General features: G+C 33.9%; 1 protein-coding gene across 1 annotated transcript; it reads left to right on the top strand.

The window, feature by feature from the left end:
- Window positions 1–3,252: 3,252 nt before the first annotated feature.
- Window positions 3,253–10,117, top strand: LOC129942331 (uncharacterized). The gene has a single exon (XM_056051204.1). It carries the CDS (start codon window positions 4,662–4,664, stop codon window positions 9,885–9,887), a length of 5,226 nt encoding a protein of 1,741 aa, XP_055907179.1. The 5' UTR covers window positions 3,253–4,661; the 3' UTR covers window positions 9,888–10,117.
- Window positions 10,118–20,333: the final 10,216 nt, after the last annotated feature.

The following is a 20,333-nucleotide window of genomic DNA, read 5'->3' on the forward strand; positions in this document are numbered from 1 at the left end:
GTGTAAAGGTAAATACTTAATAAATAAAACATAAGAGCTGTTAGCAATTCTTAATGAATAAAATTGTCTAAAAAGAGCTTTTTTCAACCTTACACAATTTTAATTCATGCTTAATTTTCATGCTAAATACACATCGGAAACTCCATCGGACCGGTCTACCAATGATGATTCAATGTAATGTTTTGAATTCCACTTTTATTTATTTTTGTCCGAATTCGTAGAAAATGACGTCATATCATAAATTAATATGAACTTCATAAAAGTGTTGCCGTCTAACTGTTAAAAGTTGATTAATTTAGATTATGCTTTATCAATACCAGTTTTTCAAATAAACCAAATTAATTTTACAAAAAGAAAATTATAAATGGAGTATCGTCTAGTTACAGTTGAAATATTTTTGTAACTTACCTAGTTTTACAAAATTCACATTAGTTTATGTTCAAAAACCTTGTTGTGCCTCTAAAAAACCTTGTTTTAAATGTAAAAAGTTTAGAAAAATTGTGAAACTTATGTTTATGTAAATGTTTTGAAAAGAATACCTTTTTTTTCAATTTTTGCTATTTTTAAGCTCAAATTTAATAAAATATAATGTTTTCACTATTCTTTATATATTTGTTTCAATATGGTATAAGAAATTGATTTGGTAGCCTTGTTTGGAAGCGGGTTCGTTTATATTGAAAAACCTGTGTAAGTAAAAGGCCTAGCACATCATTGCAAAAAATAAAGGTAATAATGACTTTTCCAAAAGTAAATTAGATACTGAAAATTGAAATTACTGAGTTTTTGCTTAGTATTATAAGGCTGAAGGATTTGTTTTCTTGTTTGAGGACGACAATCGCAGGAATAATTGGTGCATTTAATGAGGAAGTCTATAATCTATAAAATTTCACACTAAGACTAATGGGGTTTGGTTAGGTTATAGTGGCTGTTCAAGATGGAAACGGACACACTTAGCCCAGTTTTATAGCCCATTTTGATATCTTATGAATCTTGAGGCTTTCTCCTAAGCTCAATGGAGCCAGCTTGAGTCCCTTACGAAACGTGAGAGGCTGATTATACCGATTTGATTTAGATCGTTAAAGAAGAATTCCCCTAGGTAATTCTTGCGTTTTCGAGCTAGAGCAGGGCATGTGCAGAGAAGATGATGAACCGTTTCTTTCTCTTCCTCGTCCATACAGCTTCTGCAAAAGTCATTTGAGAATACGCCTAGTCTCTTGGCGTGCTTTCCTATTAGACAGTGTCCGGTTATGACACCTATTATCCAGCTTATATGCGATCTGCTTAGAGAGAGCAAGCACCTTGAACGTTTTAAATCCAGTGTTGGATAGATGTTTTTTGTGACTTCACACGTGGTTATGTTGTTCCACCTGGTGCCTGCGCTCCTCACAGCGTCTTGCATTAGTAGCAGTTTACAAATAGCGATTGGTATGCCAGTACTTGCCAAGCATGGACTGTACTGCACCGTTCCTGCAGGAACGCCATGGCGAGTTCATCGGTCATACAGTTACCTGGAATGTCTACATGGCCCGGCACCCAGCAAAGGTGAATATTAAACTGTTGCGCCATCTCCATTAGAGATGATCGACAGTTATGGACTGTTATAGAGTTTGTAGAGACTGAGTCCAGAGATTTGATAGCAGCCTGGCTATCAGAGAAAATACGGATATATTTGACTAATTAGTCAAAATCGAAGAATTTTTTGACGGAATTATTCTTCTTTAAGCCTGTCTTTTAAAGTTGCCTTACTGCAATCCTTTTTATGCAAACCAAATGTATTCTAAAACGAACCATGCGAGTAGTATCATGGGGCCCAGGGTTAACAAAACTTCAGAAGAATTTCAAAAGATATTATTAAAAACCTGACGTGATAGAATGATTTTGAACTCGAATTCTTACTTAGGTCATTAAAAATCTTTTAAGAAAAGTATAATTTTATTATACTTTGGAAAATATAACTATCAGAGTCCATCTTAAGTTTTGAAATTTTCCAATTCATGTAAAATAAAGTTTTATGATTTAAATTGGACTTTATTTTTCAACTTTCCTAATTTAAACTCAAACACTTAATTTAAGATACCTACCTAATTGATTCTTTCTGAATCTCAACAGATTGAAAAAAAATTATATATATCTTATTATATATTATATATTAGAACCACGTCCTATTGACTTACAATTCCTAACCATTCCTGTGTGGAGAGTACTGTCGTCAGAGATGGAGAGGACCTACAGTTTTAAGCCTTGAAGCTTATTTAAAGAAGCATTTTTCGTGACAAGAATTACTCTTGGAGTTTTTGCCAATTCCTCGCAAGAGGCAGTACCCGTGCAAGAAACTTTCGATGGCACAGACAGGGATTGAACCCAAGACCTCTGGCACGACTTACAGTATACAGTCCAACGCACTAACCATCATGCCACTGGTACTACTCAAACGATTCAAAACACTCCAAAATTTCATCGAGACGGCAACGTTAACTTTTATGAGATATCGAAAACAATATTGTGTGTTAACTTTTTCAGTCGTCACGCGTTTGGCGTTACGCGAACATTGTGTGTTGTTATTTTGTTTATATTTTTTATTTGGTTTACCTACATTTTATATTTGTTTGATAATAATACGCAACTGATTTCATGTTATAGCCGGTGTCTCCAATTAGTCACTTTTGATAAATTAATTCATTAACTGGGTGAACAAAACACGTGGGGATAAAGAGTTTAAGGACTCAGTATAGACTTTATATTGTTTAAACCTTTCTAAAACTTATTTCTAAAATATTATGGAGCCAATAATTGATAAACAGCCAAGAGCAAATGTTGGAAGGAATCAGCTGGAAGAAGAAATGGCTATGACGGCGGAAGTAATGGCTGAAAGTGACGCCGTCGTCACAACTGGAGAAAGTAATGAGAAAGAGAAAAAAAAGTCTCGTCTTGAAAGATGTTGTTCTTGTTGTCTTGACTGTTGTGATGAGAGCTTCGATTCAGAGACCGATGATTGTTTGACTTATTTACTTTGTTGTTATGCGTGTCGCCGGTCTAATGAAGGAGGGGGCTGTTGCCCAACAGAAGAGTGTTGTGGGGGTGATTGCTGTTCGGGTTCAGACGGATGCTGCGACGGGTGCTGCGATGGATGCTCAGAGGGATGTTGTGCAGATGGATGTTGTGACTGTGATGACTAATTAGATTATTTTGTATATTTTAATAATTATTTGAGATTTTAAAGTACAACTTATTGATAGTAATTGAGCTTTTGCATTTGTTGAAGACAAATCTGAATGCTTTTTAAAATTATTTATACCAATTACAAAGCTGAAATAATCACTAGATGGCGACTAAGCCACTCTTAAATTCACTCTAATTCATCCAATTTTTTGTATTCTATTGTATTGTAATTGTAAAGTTAGTACTTAACATTTCCGGTAAGATCGAATCGCCCTCTTTTATAATAACCTCCAACCTGGTAAGACGTACTTCTCTTCAAATAAAATATAATACATATTTTGTGAATCGAACTGACTTGGTGTTTTAAATTGTTTTCGGAACCACATCTTTAACTATTAATCTTGTTGGAATCTACCCCAAACATTGGTCCTTCGAGCCGGATAGATTAAAACATCAATCTACACAAAATTATCAATTATTTTCATTATATAATCAAATCCATAAATCGATTAATTTATGTGATCACCGATCTGTGAGCCTTTAAGCGCTTCTCTTTACCATAACTCACCATTAAACAAGCATCCCAACGCATGCGCAAAAAATATACGGAAGAAAAAAGAGAAAATCAAAATCCAGTCAAGAGAAGTCCACATTTCGTGCAAACTTTCTCTATGCCTACAATTCATCAGACGAAAGCTCCACCCGCTGCTTCCATCATTCAGCATAAATCGAATGCTATCAGTCGTACACCAAGATCTATCGTATAATCATAAACAACACAACGAGTACACACTTTGCCATTAAATTTGCATACTTATGACGTCAATTTCATCACCGGAATATTAATATCATCTATAAACCAATCTATTTCTACCAATCTATTTCATTTATTAACGCTACGTATATCAAATAATTACCTCATCATCAAATTACCAAAAACGCATCTCTGACGCATATAATACTCATCTGTACCATTGCAATCATCATCACATCATTACCACTTTTATCGAAACATAATTAATCAACATAATCTAAATCAAGATCAGAACCCTTTCATTGATCAACATCTCTACACGATAACAAGATCAGTCACAGCATCACTTCCCTTGTACACAGCAGCTAGCGGCAGCAAGCAGCAACAAGCAGCAGCAAACAACAAAGCAGTGTCCAAGGCCAAAAGAAAAAAAAATCATCAAAACAGGTTTGTGTAGTGCAAAGTGAATTATGTACATTAGTTAATTTTTGTTTAATCAAGAACTAAATATCTATTACATTGGTTTCGGAGATTTATTTAAGGGATTCGTTCGTTGAATTAAAATAAAAGGAAAAGTTAGATACATCTCAATTAGTATCAGTGAAATAAGTTAGTTGTTCTCACTTTTTACTGTGTTTCATTACATTGCAGTACGATTGTACTATTTCAATACTTAAAGTACTTTGTGTTAGCCAAAGTTGTTTTTTTTATTACTTTCTCCTAACTTATACAAAACGCTTTAAACAAAATGACCTCACTTTCGGAACTCATATTTGCCGCCGATCGAATAGTGAAATCCTACGATGTTTTTTCACAAAGACCTGAGCATTTGCATACAATTGATAGTTTAGAGGCACGCAAAATTGAGTTAAAAGAATTGTGGTCAGAATTTAAGGTTTCCTTTCAAAAATGTACTCACGATGAAAGTGATAATGTTGAAGTCCTTGATTCAAAATATAACTCAACTAGTGAAACATATATATCATTTCATGGTGAGATTTTACGTCTAATCGCAAAACTAAAAAACGAAAATGCAAATACAAATAGAAGTGCTGGGAATTTAGATTCGTCTGAAACATATCAATGTATAAAAGTACCAGCGTGTGATACTGATTTCTTTTACGGTGACTATCTCACTTGGCCGTCTTTTAGAGACATGTTTGAAGCCGTTTATAAAAACCATCCTAAGTTAGGACAGGTGCAAAAATTGTTTCATCTTCGTTCTAAAACGAAAGGCTCTGCACAAGCTATTGTTTCAAAGTTCCCTTTAACAAATGATAGTTTTGATTTAGCGTGGGAATCACTAAAAAATACATACGAAAATAAAAGAATTTTGGTGAATAATCAAGTAAAAGTTTTGTTTAACCTACCACGCATGCAAATTGAATCTGCAAAAGCAATTAAAGAATTACGAAGTTCTATAAATGATTGTCTTGCTTCATTAAAACCGCATAAAGTCACAACGTCGAATTGGGATCCAATGCTAATTTATGCTTGTTCGAATCGTTTACCTACCGAAACACTTAGTTTTTGGGAACAATCCCTTCAAGATCCAAGTGAAGTTCCAACTTGGGAACAAATGGACAAATTTTTAGAATCGCGTTATAGGATTTTAGAATCTATATCAGATGTTCAATCAACATCTACTACTAGCCTCGCAAAAAAGGGTTTTAATACAAAACCAAATAATCACATGAAAGTTCAAGCTTTTCATACAAAAACATTTAACTTTTCGTGTAAAGTTTGTAAAGGACAACACCCTTTGCGCAAATGTTCAACATTTTTGGAATTACCAGTTAAATCTCGATATGAATTTGTTCGACAAAATAATATTTGTACAAATTGTTTATCCGTTACACATTCTAGTAACAAATGCAAGAGTATTTATACATGCAGCACTTGCAAGGGTCATCATCATACTTTATTGCATTTTGCGTCTTCTACTTCATCTCAAAATGTAAATCAATCACCCTTGATTGACACTTCTAGCAATACTCAAGCATCAAATCTAACCAACACACAGTCCACTTCAAATCCACAACAATTATCGAATTTAGTAAACCACTCGTCTTACCATACCACCCTTGATAGAAGCGTTCTTTTAGCAACCGCTTTAATAAAAATTTTACATAATGGAAATCAACATGTATTGCGAGCTTTAATCGACCCTGGGTCTGAGGTGTCCTTCATTTCAGAACCAGTTCACAATCGACTTAAGTTACCGTTTCATTCAATTAACTCGCAAATATGTGGTATTAATTCAGCTTATGCTGCTACAGCTCAAAAACTATGCACCTTCTCACTTCTCAATGAAGAAAATCCGTCTAAGCCCATAACCGGACAAGCTATCGTTTTAAAACATTTGACCAATCATTTACCAGTTTCATCTTTCCAACTTACGGATTTAGGTTCTCTTGAAGGTTTGAAACTTGCAGACCCAACGTTTAATAAGTCATCGCAAATTGATTTCTTAATAGGTGCTGATCTTTATCCTGCCATTATACGTCCAGGACTTCTTCATATTTCACCTTCACTCATAGCTCAGAACACACTTTTTGGTTGGGTGTTGTCAGGCCTTCTTCCACACCATTTCCATACCTTTACCACCTTCCTATCTAGTCAGACTGAAAGTGATATTTCATTTGACATGAATAAGTTTTGGGAGCTGGAAGAGATTCGAGATACAAAGCCTAATATTTCTAATGCAGATCAGTATTGCGAAGACTTGTATATAAATACTACGCGAAGATTACAGGACGGTAGATATGTAGTAAAACTACCATTTAAACCTAAAACAAATATAAACAGAGGTCTAGGATTATCCAGACAAATTGCGCTAAATCAATTTCTACGTTCAGAAAGGTCTCTTGCCAGTAATCCAGTTTTGCAATCAACATATTCAGAGGTTATTTCTGAATACATAAGGTTAGGCCATATGAAAAAAGTTGATGCCCAAGAAAGATTTGAAAATGGTGTAGTTTCATCTTACTACCTTCCTCATCATGTTGTGATCAAGCCAGAGAGTGTTTCTACTAAAGTTCGGGTTGTTTTCAACGCTTCCAGTCCCTCTAGCAATGGAACTAGTTTAAACGACTTGTTACATGCTGGACCTGTACTTCAACGTGATCTACCAACTCTCATACTGCGATGGCGTTTTTTCAAATACGTGTTTAACGGCGACATTGAGAAAATGTACCGTCAGATCGTAGTAGATGCACGGGATACACCGTTTCAGCGTATTCTGTATCGCAGCACTCCATATTCTGAAATAGAAGATTATGAACTTCTTACGGTCACTTTTGGCGTAAACTGTGCCCCATACCTGGCACTTCGTACACTACTAAAACTGGCAGATGATATTGAAACTACATACCCCCTGGCTTCGAAGATAATAAGGTCAGATTTCTACGTAGACGATCTTTTATCTGGGGCTCACGACATTCTTACAGCGCGTAAATCTCAAGACGAGTTAATTGCTGCGTTTAACTCCGCAGGTTTTTCAATACGCAAGTGGACCTCAAATGAGTGTTATCTTTTGAATCATTTGCCACCTGAACATGTTTTAAGTGAACACTTCTTAAATCTAGATGATGGCAGCTCAGTTAAGACTCTAGGCGTTCGGTGGAATGGAAAAGAAGATTATTTTTATTTCACGACTCAAAAATTGAAAGTTTCTTCATCTTGCACCAAGCGAGAAGTATTCTCTCAAATTTCTCGGTTATTTGATCCAGCGGGATGGCTTGCACCAGTGATCATAACTGCAAAAATCTTGATGCAGCAAATATGGTCAGAAGGCACATCCTGGGATGATCATCTCACAACTATTTCAGCAGTAAAATGGAACAACTTCATACAAAATTTACCCGAAATAAAATGCTTTAAGATACCTCGCTGGACTGGTTATAGGCCTGCGACAAAGATTCAGTTTCACGGTTTTTGTGATTCTTCGGAGCAAGCTTTTTCTGCAGCTCTTTACATTCGAATCTATGAAAGCGAGCATTGTATCGATTCCAATTTGATATGTGCAAAAACTAGAGTATCTCCGATTAAACAGGTATCGCTTCCACGATTGGAACTATGTGGAGCAGTTCTGTTATCAAAACTCGTAAACACATATGTCCCAAATTTTCCAATTGAATCATATGAGTTATATTTATGGACTGATTCTTCCATTGTTCTAGCTTGGCTCAATAAGTCACCTCGAACATGGAAAACATTTGTGGCCAACAGAATAACCGAAATATTAGAAAACGTGGGAGATACAAAGTGGAGACATGTAAAATCAGCACAAAATCCAGCTGATCTTGCTACCCGTGGTAAATCACCCCAAGACCTTCAAAATAACTCGCTTTGGTGGAAAGGGCCTTCATGGCTCATGGAGCCAGAAAGTCAGTGGGTACAAAGTCATCCAGATGTTGTACAAAGTGAAAACTTAGAATATAAACCCACAGCGACTTTTTGCACCCAGTCTATGGAAGATATTCTTGATCGGTTTTCATCACTTCCGCGAGCATTGAGAGTGCTATCATATGTTTATAGATTTTTTCACCATTCATATAAAAACAAGGACAAGATTGCTCGTCCTCAAACTTGGACCGTTAGTCAATCTGAAGTAAATTTTGTCAAAAATAAACTCATGCGGATAGCGCAGCAAAAATATTTCCCTTCAGAATATCGACTATTGTCTGACAAAAAACCAATTCACAGAAAAAGTTCTATACTATCTTTGAATCCATCTCTAGATTCTAATAACCTTCTAAGAGTTAATGGGAGATTAAGTAATGCTTCTCTTTCCTATAACGAACGTTATCCAATTATTATTCCTTATGATTCTCGTTACGCATGCCTCCTTATTGATTATATTCACGAGCTTTCTATGCACGGAGGAAATGCACTGGTTCTTCGATTACTGAGACATGATATTTGGATTCCAAAGGTAAAAAACCTAATTAAGTCTCGAATACGTCTTTGCAAAACTTGTGTAATTCATAAGAAACAAATGCAAAAGCAGATAATGGCAGCACTGCCTACTGAACGATGTACCTTTTCGCCTCCGTTTACATACACAGGCATCGATTTCGCTGGTCCATTTGATATAAAAAGCTTTAGTGGACGAAATTGCCGCATTACAAAGGGATATACTTGTGTCTTTGTATGCTTCTCGACCAAGGCTATCCACCTCGAAGCAGTGAGTGACCTATCTACTAAAGCTTTCTTGGCTGCATTTTCGAGATTTGTGGCTAGAAGGGGCCTTCCAAAGGAACTTTTTTCCGATCACGGCACCAACTTTGTTGGTGCTAGTAACACGTTAAAAAAGGAATTTCAAACAATGCTAGCAGCAGCTCCAAAACAAGTTTCTGATAACTTTAGTATCCAGGGGTTAAAATGGAACTTTATTCCCCCTGGATCTCCACACATGGGAGGCTTATGGGAAGCCGGTGTCAAGAGCTTTAAAACTCATTTCAGAAAAGTTCTCGAAAACAGCAAGCTAACGTTTGAAGAATTTTCAACCACCTTAGCCCGTATAGAAGCGTGTTTAAATTCTCGACCAATATCACCTATGTCAGAAAATCCTAATGACTTACTAGCGTTAACCCCTGGACATTTCCTGCGCGGCGGTCCTTTACTTTCTGCTCCCGAACCCGAAGTTATTGGTAATTCTCTATCCATTATCAACAGATGGGAAAAAGTAAAATTTCTCCAACAAGAATTGTGTCGGCGTTGGAAAGAAGAATACCTTAAAGAACTTCATAAACGCTATAAGTGGCAAGTTCCTCAACCTAATGTTAAAATCAACGATCTTGTAGTGATCAAAAACGAAAATCTTCCCTCGACCGAATGGCGTCTCGGGCGTGTAATCAAAACATATCCAGGAACTGACGGACAAGTTAGAGTTGTATTAATTAAAACTAATCTTGGCGAAATAACAAGGCCAATAACAAAGATTTGTATTCTTCCTATGCATTTAAAGTGAGACCAACTGCGAATATTCGACTTACACTTTGTTCAACTACCAACAGTCCGTATTTTAGATGGAGTATCTATAAACTCATGCATTAATTGAATTATTTAGTTATAAGATAGATATATTATCAATTTCAAAAAAAAAAAAATTGATTATTTTAGCTAATAAAGTATCTTCTGAATTTGAATAACGCGACACGAATCCTTTAAGATATATTCCCTGAAATACCAGTATTTATAAAACAAGCAATAATAATTATTTACCTTTGCACTACACTATTTATTTTTAAGTAATATTTTTGAAAAAAAAAAAATTAATTATAAAATTTAGCTAGTAATAGAATTGTACATGTTAGGGTAGCTAGGGATTTATTTAGCCGCTTCACGGCAAGGGGGCCGGTAATGTTGAAGACAAATCTGAATGCTTTTTAAAATTATTTATACCAATTACAAAGCTGAAATAATCACTAGATGGCGACTAAGCCACTCTTAAATTCACTCTAATTCATCCAATTTTTTGTATTCTATTGTATTGTAATTGTAAAGTTAGTACTTAACATTTCCGGTAAGATCGAATCGCCCTCTTTTATAATAACCTCCAACCTGGTAAGACGTACTTCTCTTCAAATAAAATATAATACATATTTTGTGAACCGAACTGACTTGGTGTTTTAAATTGTTTTCGGAACCACATCTTTAACTATTAATCTTGTTGGAATCTACCCCAAACAGCATTTGTGTTTAATAAAAATGACTATATATACATACATATTTAACAACTTGTTTTTAAATATGAATGAAATGAATGGATATACATATTGTCTTTGATCATCTGTTAATTGATAATAACCAATATTTTACCCTTTTTATTAGAGCAGAACGTAATTTGATGCTAGCGTTCTTTAAAAAAATTGTTAACAATAAATTTTAGTTTATTGTCAATTTTTATAAATAAATAAATAAATTTATTAAAGATATTAGTTATAATAACTATTACTGACCTTGAGGCAAGGCCGTCGAGAGGATTTCTGGTCCCAGGACGGACTATGTTTAAGCCACCCCATATTAACCATTTTTTTTTTAAGTTTATACCTACAACAATTACAAGTATCATGAAATTATTTGAAATTAACGGAAGTAATAGTTTTTTGTTTGTAAAGTGAACCGAAAAAAAAATGGTAAACATCCCAAATCTATTTCAAATATTAACAATAATGTACGCCAATAATAAATCAGGGGCCCAGATCGACAAGTTTGTGACTGATAGATAACATACAAAACAGGGCCCGATTGCGAAAGCATGAATGGTTTTAAATTTCCGGGACCCTAAAATAAGTTGGAAAAAACCATTGTTTTCAACTTTACGGACCCCTAGAGTATTCCGGGCCCAGGTGAGTTCTTACTGCAAATAAAACTATACAAAACTTAACTTCTTAAGCTATAGCTAAAGTGAATGTTTCGGTTGTATCTATATTTTCCGAAAAAAAAACCAAAGAACAGTTTTTTTTTCCATAAATCAAAAAACTGTCGCCTCGAAAATTTTACGATTACAAAATGATTTTATTTCCAAAATAATTCAGTGCCACGAAAAATAACGATTTCAAAATCTGGTAAAATTTTGAATAAATCGAATTTACAGTTTATATATAAAAAATAAATACCTAAAAAAGCATTACTCAAAGTTCATTTTCGACTAAAATTGACAGTTTTCTTACAAAAAATAAAATCTTAAAAGAAAATTTAAAAAAAGATGGTACAAATTTTCAACTAATTTTATCTTATAAGAAATATTGTTTTTAACATTCTGACAAATTTTGAGAAAAATCGAATTTACAATTTTTTTTACTAAAAATAATAACCTAAACAAAAAAATTAATAAAAGTTGGTAAAAATTGATTTTCGACTCAAATATCTTTCAAAACTTTGAGATATTGGCTTTAAACTACTTTCATCTATTAAAACATAGTGTTGTTAATATTCAGTAAAATTTGGCCAAACATTTTTATTGATAGTTTTTTTTACAAAAAATAAAAACCTACCAAAAAATGATACTAAAACTTGGTAAAAATGTACTTTCGATTCAAATAGCTTTTCAAAACTTAAAAATATTGTCTTCAAACTCTTTTTACTTTACAGAAAATATTGTTGTCGATATTCAGTAGTTTTTCTTATAAAAATCCAACAGTCCGTTTTTACATAAAAAAAAATACAATCTACAAAAAATAGTTCACAAATTTGTTAAAACTTTATGTTCGGTTCTTGATATCTCTCAAATTAATTTTATTCATCCCATTTGTAAAAATATAAGAAATGCTACATAAATTGTTAAAAAATTGTTTTCGACTAAAAACCTATTTAACAAAACTAGACTTTAAAGTTAACTATTTCTTCATATGAAAAATAGGTCGGTTATCATTAAACGGTTTAAATGAATATTATTTTAAAATTTAGTTAAGTTCGTTTATAACTTGATGTTAGTTCCTCACAGCTCAGCTGCTGCTAAGTGGACACTTTTTTTTATTTACTTTGGTTAAAACTATCGGCAGATTTAATCTTGATACCATTAATAATACAATGCTGGCCAAAGAGCTTAAAGATGAGAAAAATAATCATAGTGTTTGGACTGCAAAAACATTTGTTTAAATTATTTGATCTCCTGACATAATGTTAACATATTGTGATCTTAAAAATAAGAGGCTGGGATGCGACCCACACTGATAACTTCCCGTCCCGTCTGTCTTGTAGATTTTTTTTATGAAAAAACTGATTGTTAGATTTTTATATAAAAATTACTGAATATCGAAAACAATACTTTCTGTGAAATAAAATAAGTTTGAAGCCAATATTTCAAATTTTTGAAAAGATATTTAAGTCGAAAATCAATTTTCACCAACTTTTGTTAATTTTTTTTTAGGTTTTTAATTTTTTGTACAAAAACCGTTTATTAGATTTTTTTCAAAATTTTACTAAATGTTGAAAACAATATTTCTTATAAAATAAAATTAATTTAAAGCCAATACCTACAATTTTTAAAAAGATATTTGAGTCGAAAATCAATTTTTACCAACTTTTATACATTTTTTTAGGTTTTTATTTTTTTATAAAAAAAACTATCAATTTGATTTTTCTCAAACTCATTCGTAATGTTGAAAACTATATTTCTTATACGTAAAAATTAATAAAAAGCTATTATCTCAAATTTTTTAAAAGATATTTGAGTCGAAAATCATTTCTTACCAACTTTTGTTAATTTTTTTTCGGTTTTTAATTTTTTGTAATAAACTGTCAATTCGATTTTTTTCAAAATGTTACTGAATGTTAAAAACACTATTTCTTATAAGATAAAATAAGATTGAAGCCCAAGTTTCAAGGTTTTGAAAAGATATTTGATTCGATATTCAATTTTTACCAATTTTGAGTAATGTTTTTTTTTGGGTTTTTATTTTTTATAAAAAAAACTGTCTATTCGATATTTCTTAAAATTTTATCTAATTTCAAAAACATTATTTTTCGTTGCACAAAATTGTTTTGGAGATGAAATCATATTTTAGTCGTAAAATTTTGGAGGTGACAAATTTTTTTTTCAGTTTTTTGGATTTATAAAATAAACCGTTAAATGGAATTTTTCCAAAAAATTTACTTGTAACTTGTCACGTTACAGTTTATTATATTAAATTTAATTCAAGTCCCTAGCTTTATTAGTTCGTGAGCTATTTTGGGTTAGCCAATTTTTTTTTAAATTACTGCGTTTAAGAAAACAACCTCATATTTTTTTAGAGTCCCTTCTGTATGTTTCTGTGTCATTATCTGTATAACAAAATTTATATGAAGTCGATATCTCTACTGGTTCCTGAGCTATGATCGACGAGAAAAACGTAGCACACACGCACACAAAGATATTTCATTAAGAATCGTTTATTTAGATTCTAAAAACCTTGAAACTTAACACAAAATAGTATACCTTTGTATAGTTTAAAATGTATCAAAATCCTTAGAACTAAACAAACTAATTTGATACAATTTTTCCAAAACATGAAAAACGTGTGTGTTTTTTGTTGACCTTCACATATTTCCATTCATGCCATATTTTTCCATTCATGCCAAATGTTTTCATATCAGATGGAAGAAGAGTCCATCGAACTGGTTTCACTCAGTGATGATTCAATAAAATATTTTGAATTTCACTCTTATTTTCGTTTGATTTTGACGTCATATCTTGAATTCATATGAACTTCATAAAAGTGTTGCCGTCGAACTGTTGAAAATTTAATTGAATAAAGAGGTCGTGACAAAACACAAGATCTTAAGCATTAAAAGAGTAAATAAACATTCCGTATTTTAAATCTATGTTATTTGTCAATTTTAGTTTATACATATTTATGGTCAGGAAAATTACTAAGACCTGTTGCTTCCAAAGAGTTTTAAAAATCAGGACAAGTGTACGAAGTAAGGCTGTCAAAAAATTTAAAAGTGAATTCGCAAGGTCATAGTAATAAAAACGGAATCGCTATATCAGAACAAAAAATTAGTTTTGAACCTTTTTTCTTAGTTTTGACAACTATGAAGGATAATAAGGATTACATAGGATAGATACCGAAAGTATGACACACGGGTAATGGGTACAGGCCCATTAAGCCTGATCGTCATTCACTTAGAAAAAGTGGATTGAGGAATAAACTGGCGGAAGGAACCAATATCAATTACAAGACGGTCCCATGCTCGAGGTACTATACGGTGCTCGTGAATTACGTCCTCTAGTGTTCAGAGGACTGTTACTCAAGCTGGGTAAAGGCAGATGAACTTGTGTTGAAATTTCACTTCGCTATATCAAATATTTTTTGAAAAACCACTGTGAATCGAAACAAGATTAATGGCAAAACCTTTAGCATCTACATTTCCTCAACACCCTTACCATATATGTACGCAATGGTCAGGTCAGACCTACTGCAACGTCTGGTGTTATGTTTTACTGTCTCTTGTTCGGGATATTAAAGAAGAAGTGTAACGCCTTGCTATAATACAGTCACAAATGTTGAAAAGAGTCATCGAAATAGACTACATCCCTCCCAGCCGTGGTCGTCATATACCGAAATCATATTTAAATTATAATTCACAGCTTTTAGATTTGGAATACCAACCCATATTTTTAACATACAGTCTTAAAGAGCTAAGTACGATGCTTTGTTTTCAAGTCCGGCGTTATAAAGGAATTAACAGAACTTTGTAGTAATAGTACCCGTGGCGTGGTGGTTAGTGTGTAGAGCTGTCACGCCTGAGGTATTGGGTTGAAACCCTGCCTGTTAATTAAAAATCCTCCAATTGTAATTCTTGTCATGAAAAGTGCTTTCTCAAATTAGCCTTTCGGATTCGGCTTAAAACTGTAGGTCCCCTCCATCCCTGACAACTTTACTCGCACACAGGAATGGTTGAGAATTGTAAGTCACTAGGCCCTAGTTTGCAACTAATTTATTTCTATTCTAATCAGAACTTTGTTTTATTCAATTTTACAAAAAAATATAGCTTTTAAAAAACGTTAAAGTTTTTTTTTCAAAATGATTATCTTTGTTGAAAACTGACATATTCCTCCAATTTTAAGTAAAAAAAAGTTCTGTCATTTGAATCTTAGTTTAAATCGATTGATTTTTCCTAAAATACCAAAGAAGTAAAAAAGTTCCACAATCTCAAAAAGGCAACGCTGACTTTGATAAGATACCAAAAACCATGTTACGCATTTTATTTTTCATTCACCACTTTGGTGTCAGTGTACTCTTAGCTTTTGCTGGCACGCATCGTTATTTTGTTTGAATGTTGTAATTTTTGTTATAAATTTTACATTAATAAAATATAATGAACTGATTTTATGTTAATAACGCCTACATAAATGTAGGCAAAACCGGTGACTCTGATAAGTAACTTTTAATAAAGTATAGTTCTTCAACTAGATGAACAAAACACGTGGGAAACGTTGAGTCTTAAAAGTGTTTAATTTTATAATATGGAACCAATTAATAGACAGCCAAGGACAAATCCTGGAAGAAATCAGCCTGAAGAAGAAACGGCGATGACGACACAAGCAATGGTTAAATATGGTGGCGCCGGCGATGACGGCGGTGAAAGTAATGGGGATGAGAAACAAACATCGTGTCTCCAAAAATTGTGTTCTTGTTTTGTTGATGATTGTTTTACTTATCTGCTTTGTTGTTATGGATGTCGCCAGATTGACGTAGGCGAATGCTGTTCCTCAATGGCGGTGATTTGTCAGGCTGACTGCTGCTCGTGCTCGGAAGGATGCTTCGAGGGATGCTCAGAGGGATGCTGCGACGTTGATGACTAATTTGATTACTATCTTTATGATAATATTATTGATTATTTTTAGTATAATTTATTAATAGAATTTGAGCTTTTGTAATTCTGTGTGTTTACTCAATAAAAATAGATTCTTGTTGACCAAATATTTCTTCTTAGTAGTTAAATTTGTTTCATAAAATATTTAAATGTTGATATATATTTTATAAAATTGAAAATAATTAAGGAGCTGCTAGTTTGGAAAAATTTAAATTTTTTTGGAACTCCTTGGAGGATGGAGGTAAAACCACTTTGATGTTTAATTAGACATATGACAAATGTTTTTCAATAGTTTGCCAATTTTGTTTGGACATTTGTCTAAAACGTTTTAAGATAAATTTTTTTTTAAAAAACGTTTGTCTTTAAATTGTTTTTTTTTTTTTTTTAATGTTTTCTTGTCAGCTATTTAAATTTTTAAATCCTTAGATTAAACTTTAGGGATAGATTCATTGAAACCTTTTCTCTATGTTTTAAATTTCATACAAATTCAAAAACAAATTTTTAATATTCATACCACATTTATTTCGATTATCAATTATTTCCATTTTTACAATTATAACAAATCTCACAGGGCAGACAACAATAATAAAGAATCAAGTAGGGCCACAAAATAAAATATTGTTCTGAGTCCTTTCCACAGCAACAACAACAGCAACTATGACAACTGCTACAAACTCTCTGAAGACAAGATTTCTTCTCATTGCTGCCTTCAACTTTGTTTTCAGTAATTTCATCCAAGGTTGTCAGCATTTTTTCAGGTTGATTGTTTTCAATACTTGCACTTGGCTGCGTTTCAATTACCGGTTCCATATTTTCTTTGAATTAATGCAATATTTAATTTCACTTTCAACTTTATGTCTACGAATAGATGGCACTTGCACTATCGTCACGTTTGTCAACTGATAAAGTATTTCTTCAAAACTTAAAGTAAAAAGATGGCACTAGTGATTAATTTTAAAAAGTCTCATGAGGGTAAAGTTAATCATATTATTTAATATTAATATTTAAAAATATAAAACAAAACGAAAACATATAAATAACTACACGATTAGGTTTTCTTGGCGCTATGATGATCAAAAGCTATGAATATACTGATGATTGACTTAGTAAATGCCTTGTTCTAGGTAGCTCAACAAAATCAGCGTTGCCTCCCTGCTTAAACTGAACAGTTAATAATTTATGTATTCTTTACTAGGTTTTACTTTTAAACTGATTCATGATGAGTACAGATAAATTGTAATTTTATAAAACAAATATTTTGAACAAAATTGTACAAGAAAATTATTTAACTCGAAATTTGTATCAACTTAAATGTTTGTATTTTGTTTAAAATCGAGGTTTTCAATTTATGTATATTATTCAGTTAGAAGGCAACACTGAAGAAAAAATACAGAATTATTGTAGGAATGACTCCATATGAACATTTCATAGAATGAATGAATTGATTATTGGAGACCGGTTATGTGAAAAATGTAATTGTTGTTTTATATTACATTTGAAAAATTGTTTAAGAATGATTATACAATTCATTATTATTAAAGATAAAGTTTTAATATGAAAGTAGATAGTTGCAAGCTAACTATATATTGTTAATTTCTGCATCTACTTACCTATAAGTTTTAAGTAGTCCAAGAAATAGGGGTAGGAAATAAATCGCTGGCTGAAACAAGATTAGGATGCACATAGTTAAAGATATTACATGTCTCATATGGATGGAAAAATGAAACTCGGTATGCCAACCATAATGTTTCAAAGATAATTTTGTTTAACAAAGTATAACTAAAAGCAGTTATGGAGTAAGGTACAAAAAAATATATACTTGGCGGAAGCCATTTTTGTAAGATTTTCATTCCTTTTAAAAGTAATGTCGATTATTCCTAAGAAAAATATGTTATAATGAAAACATTATTTCAGTTCTTCCATTTTTTTCTTCGAGAAATGGAATCAACGGTGGCGTCTACAGTTCCAGTAAGGTTGAACTACTTAGTGAACACCTTATAGGGCTTCTTCGACTTATTCGGAGCCCAGGCCTATAAGGAGCGGTTTTTTCCTGGCTTCCTGGCCACGTAAAAGCCTCACAGTTGCGAAGCACCAACAAGCGTTGGATACGGACGGATTTAAGGACAACGAGCATCGGATATGCACGTGGAATGTTAGGTCCCTTAACAGACCACGTGCGGCCGAAGAATAAGCGGAGGCCCTAGACCGCTATAAAGCAGATATCACCGCTATTCAGGAAATACTATGGGATGCGCCGGGCAAAAAGAGGATACAAAACTGCGATATTTACTATGGTGACTGCTACCACGAAAACCAACAGCGTTTATTCGGATGCGGCATATTCATTGGAGCCAGACTTAGGCAAGAAGTCTTGAGCTATAGGTGCATCAATGAGCGCTTCATGACCATACGCATCAAGGATAAATTCGGCAAAATTAGCCTGATATGCGCGAACGCTCCCACAGAAGAGAAAGAAGACAACACCAAAAATATGTTTTTCGAGTTCTTAGACAAAACATATCAACAGTGTCCTAGCTATGCTATTAAAATTGTCCTGGGCGAGAAGCTGCTCATAAGCTCTTTAAGCAGAAGAGGCGAAAGGAACACCGACTTATCAGAACGAAAAAGAGAGAGCATGAGAAGCGTACGGTCGAAGATGTTGAGAGGTTTACAAGCAGGAATGAAGTTCGGAAGTTTTATGAACAGGTGAAACGAAATTGCAGGTACATAAACCTGGAACCAAAAGCTGCAAAGACGAAAGTGGAAACATCATAGTGGAACCGCAATCAATGCTGAGGATATGGAAGGACCACTTCTGCAGACTGTATAATGGCGACGACGAACTGAATTCCGCTGTCAGTCAGGATGATCTATTCAACATAGACGACGAAAGCCAACAATCCCGTCCTCCCGACTTAGACGAAGTGAAGAGTCTAAAGCTGAAGTCTAATAGAGCCACAGGAGCGGATGGCTTGAATGCTGAGCTCTTTAAAGCAGCTGGAGATAAGTTGGTTAGGAGCATGCACCAACTGATCTGTAATATATGGTCGGAAAAAAGCATGTCCGATGAATGGAACCTCAGTATTGTTAGCCCGATCCTAAAAAAAGAAGACCCTCTAAACTGCAGCAACTATATAGAGGAATCAGTCTACTTAACATCGCCTATAAAATCTTCTCTGCCGTAATATGTGAACTTCTGAAGCCCATCGTCAACAACCTCATAGGTCCTTATCAGTGTGGTTTTAGACCAGGAAAGTTCACAGTTGATCAAATATTAACATTACGGCAGATCGTGGAAAAAACTCAAGAACACCAAATCGATACCCACCATCTTTTCATCGATTTCAAGGCCGCATATGACACCATCTTCAGAGCCGGCAAAAATGCGTTTAACGGTTAATGAGGGCAAAACAAAGTGGTCAAAATGTCAACATCGACAGACGTAACTTTGAGGTAGACAACGACTTCGTCTACCTACGCTCCGCTGTAAACGCAGAAAACAACACAAGCGCTGAGATCAAACGCAGAATAAGTCTTGCTAACCGCTGTTTCTTTGGACTAAGAAAGCAATTGAGTGGTAAAGTCCTCCCTCGAGGGACCAAAGTGTTGCTTTATAAGACCCTTATCATCCCCGTCCGGTGTATAAGCATGGACTATGACAAAAGCGGATGAAAGGAGCTTGGGTCGGTTCGAGAGAAAAGTTCTTCGTATGATCTACGGTCCCGTATGCATCGAAGGGGAGTGGAGTAGAAGATGGAACGACTTAGCCAGAAGTGTAAAAGTCCAACGACTAAGATGGCTGGGTCACGTAGAGCGCATGGAAACCAATTCTTCGGCCCGGAAAGTCTTCGAATCCACACCCACAAGACAGTGCAGTAGTGGTAGACCAGGTGGCGCCCACAAGTGAAAAGTGACCTCACCCAACTTGGATCGCGAAACTCGACCGAGGTAGATGGAGAAGTTTTTTTGGGTGAGGTCACACAGGACTGTAGTGCCACCTTAAGTAAGTAAGTAAGCTGGAGTGACACTTAGAATTACATAATATTTTATTTTTGAAGCACAAACATTTTGATGAGCTATAGAACCCTTCTTGCAAAGACATTTTTGAATC

The sequence above is a fragment of the Eupeodes corollae genome, chromosome 1 (assembly GCF_945859685.1).
Source record: "Eupeodes corollae chromosome 1, idEupCoro1.1, whole genome shotgun sequence".
Classification (NCBI taxonomy): Eukaryota; Metazoa; Arthropoda; class Insecta; order Diptera; family Syrphidae; genus Eupeodes; species Eupeodes corollae.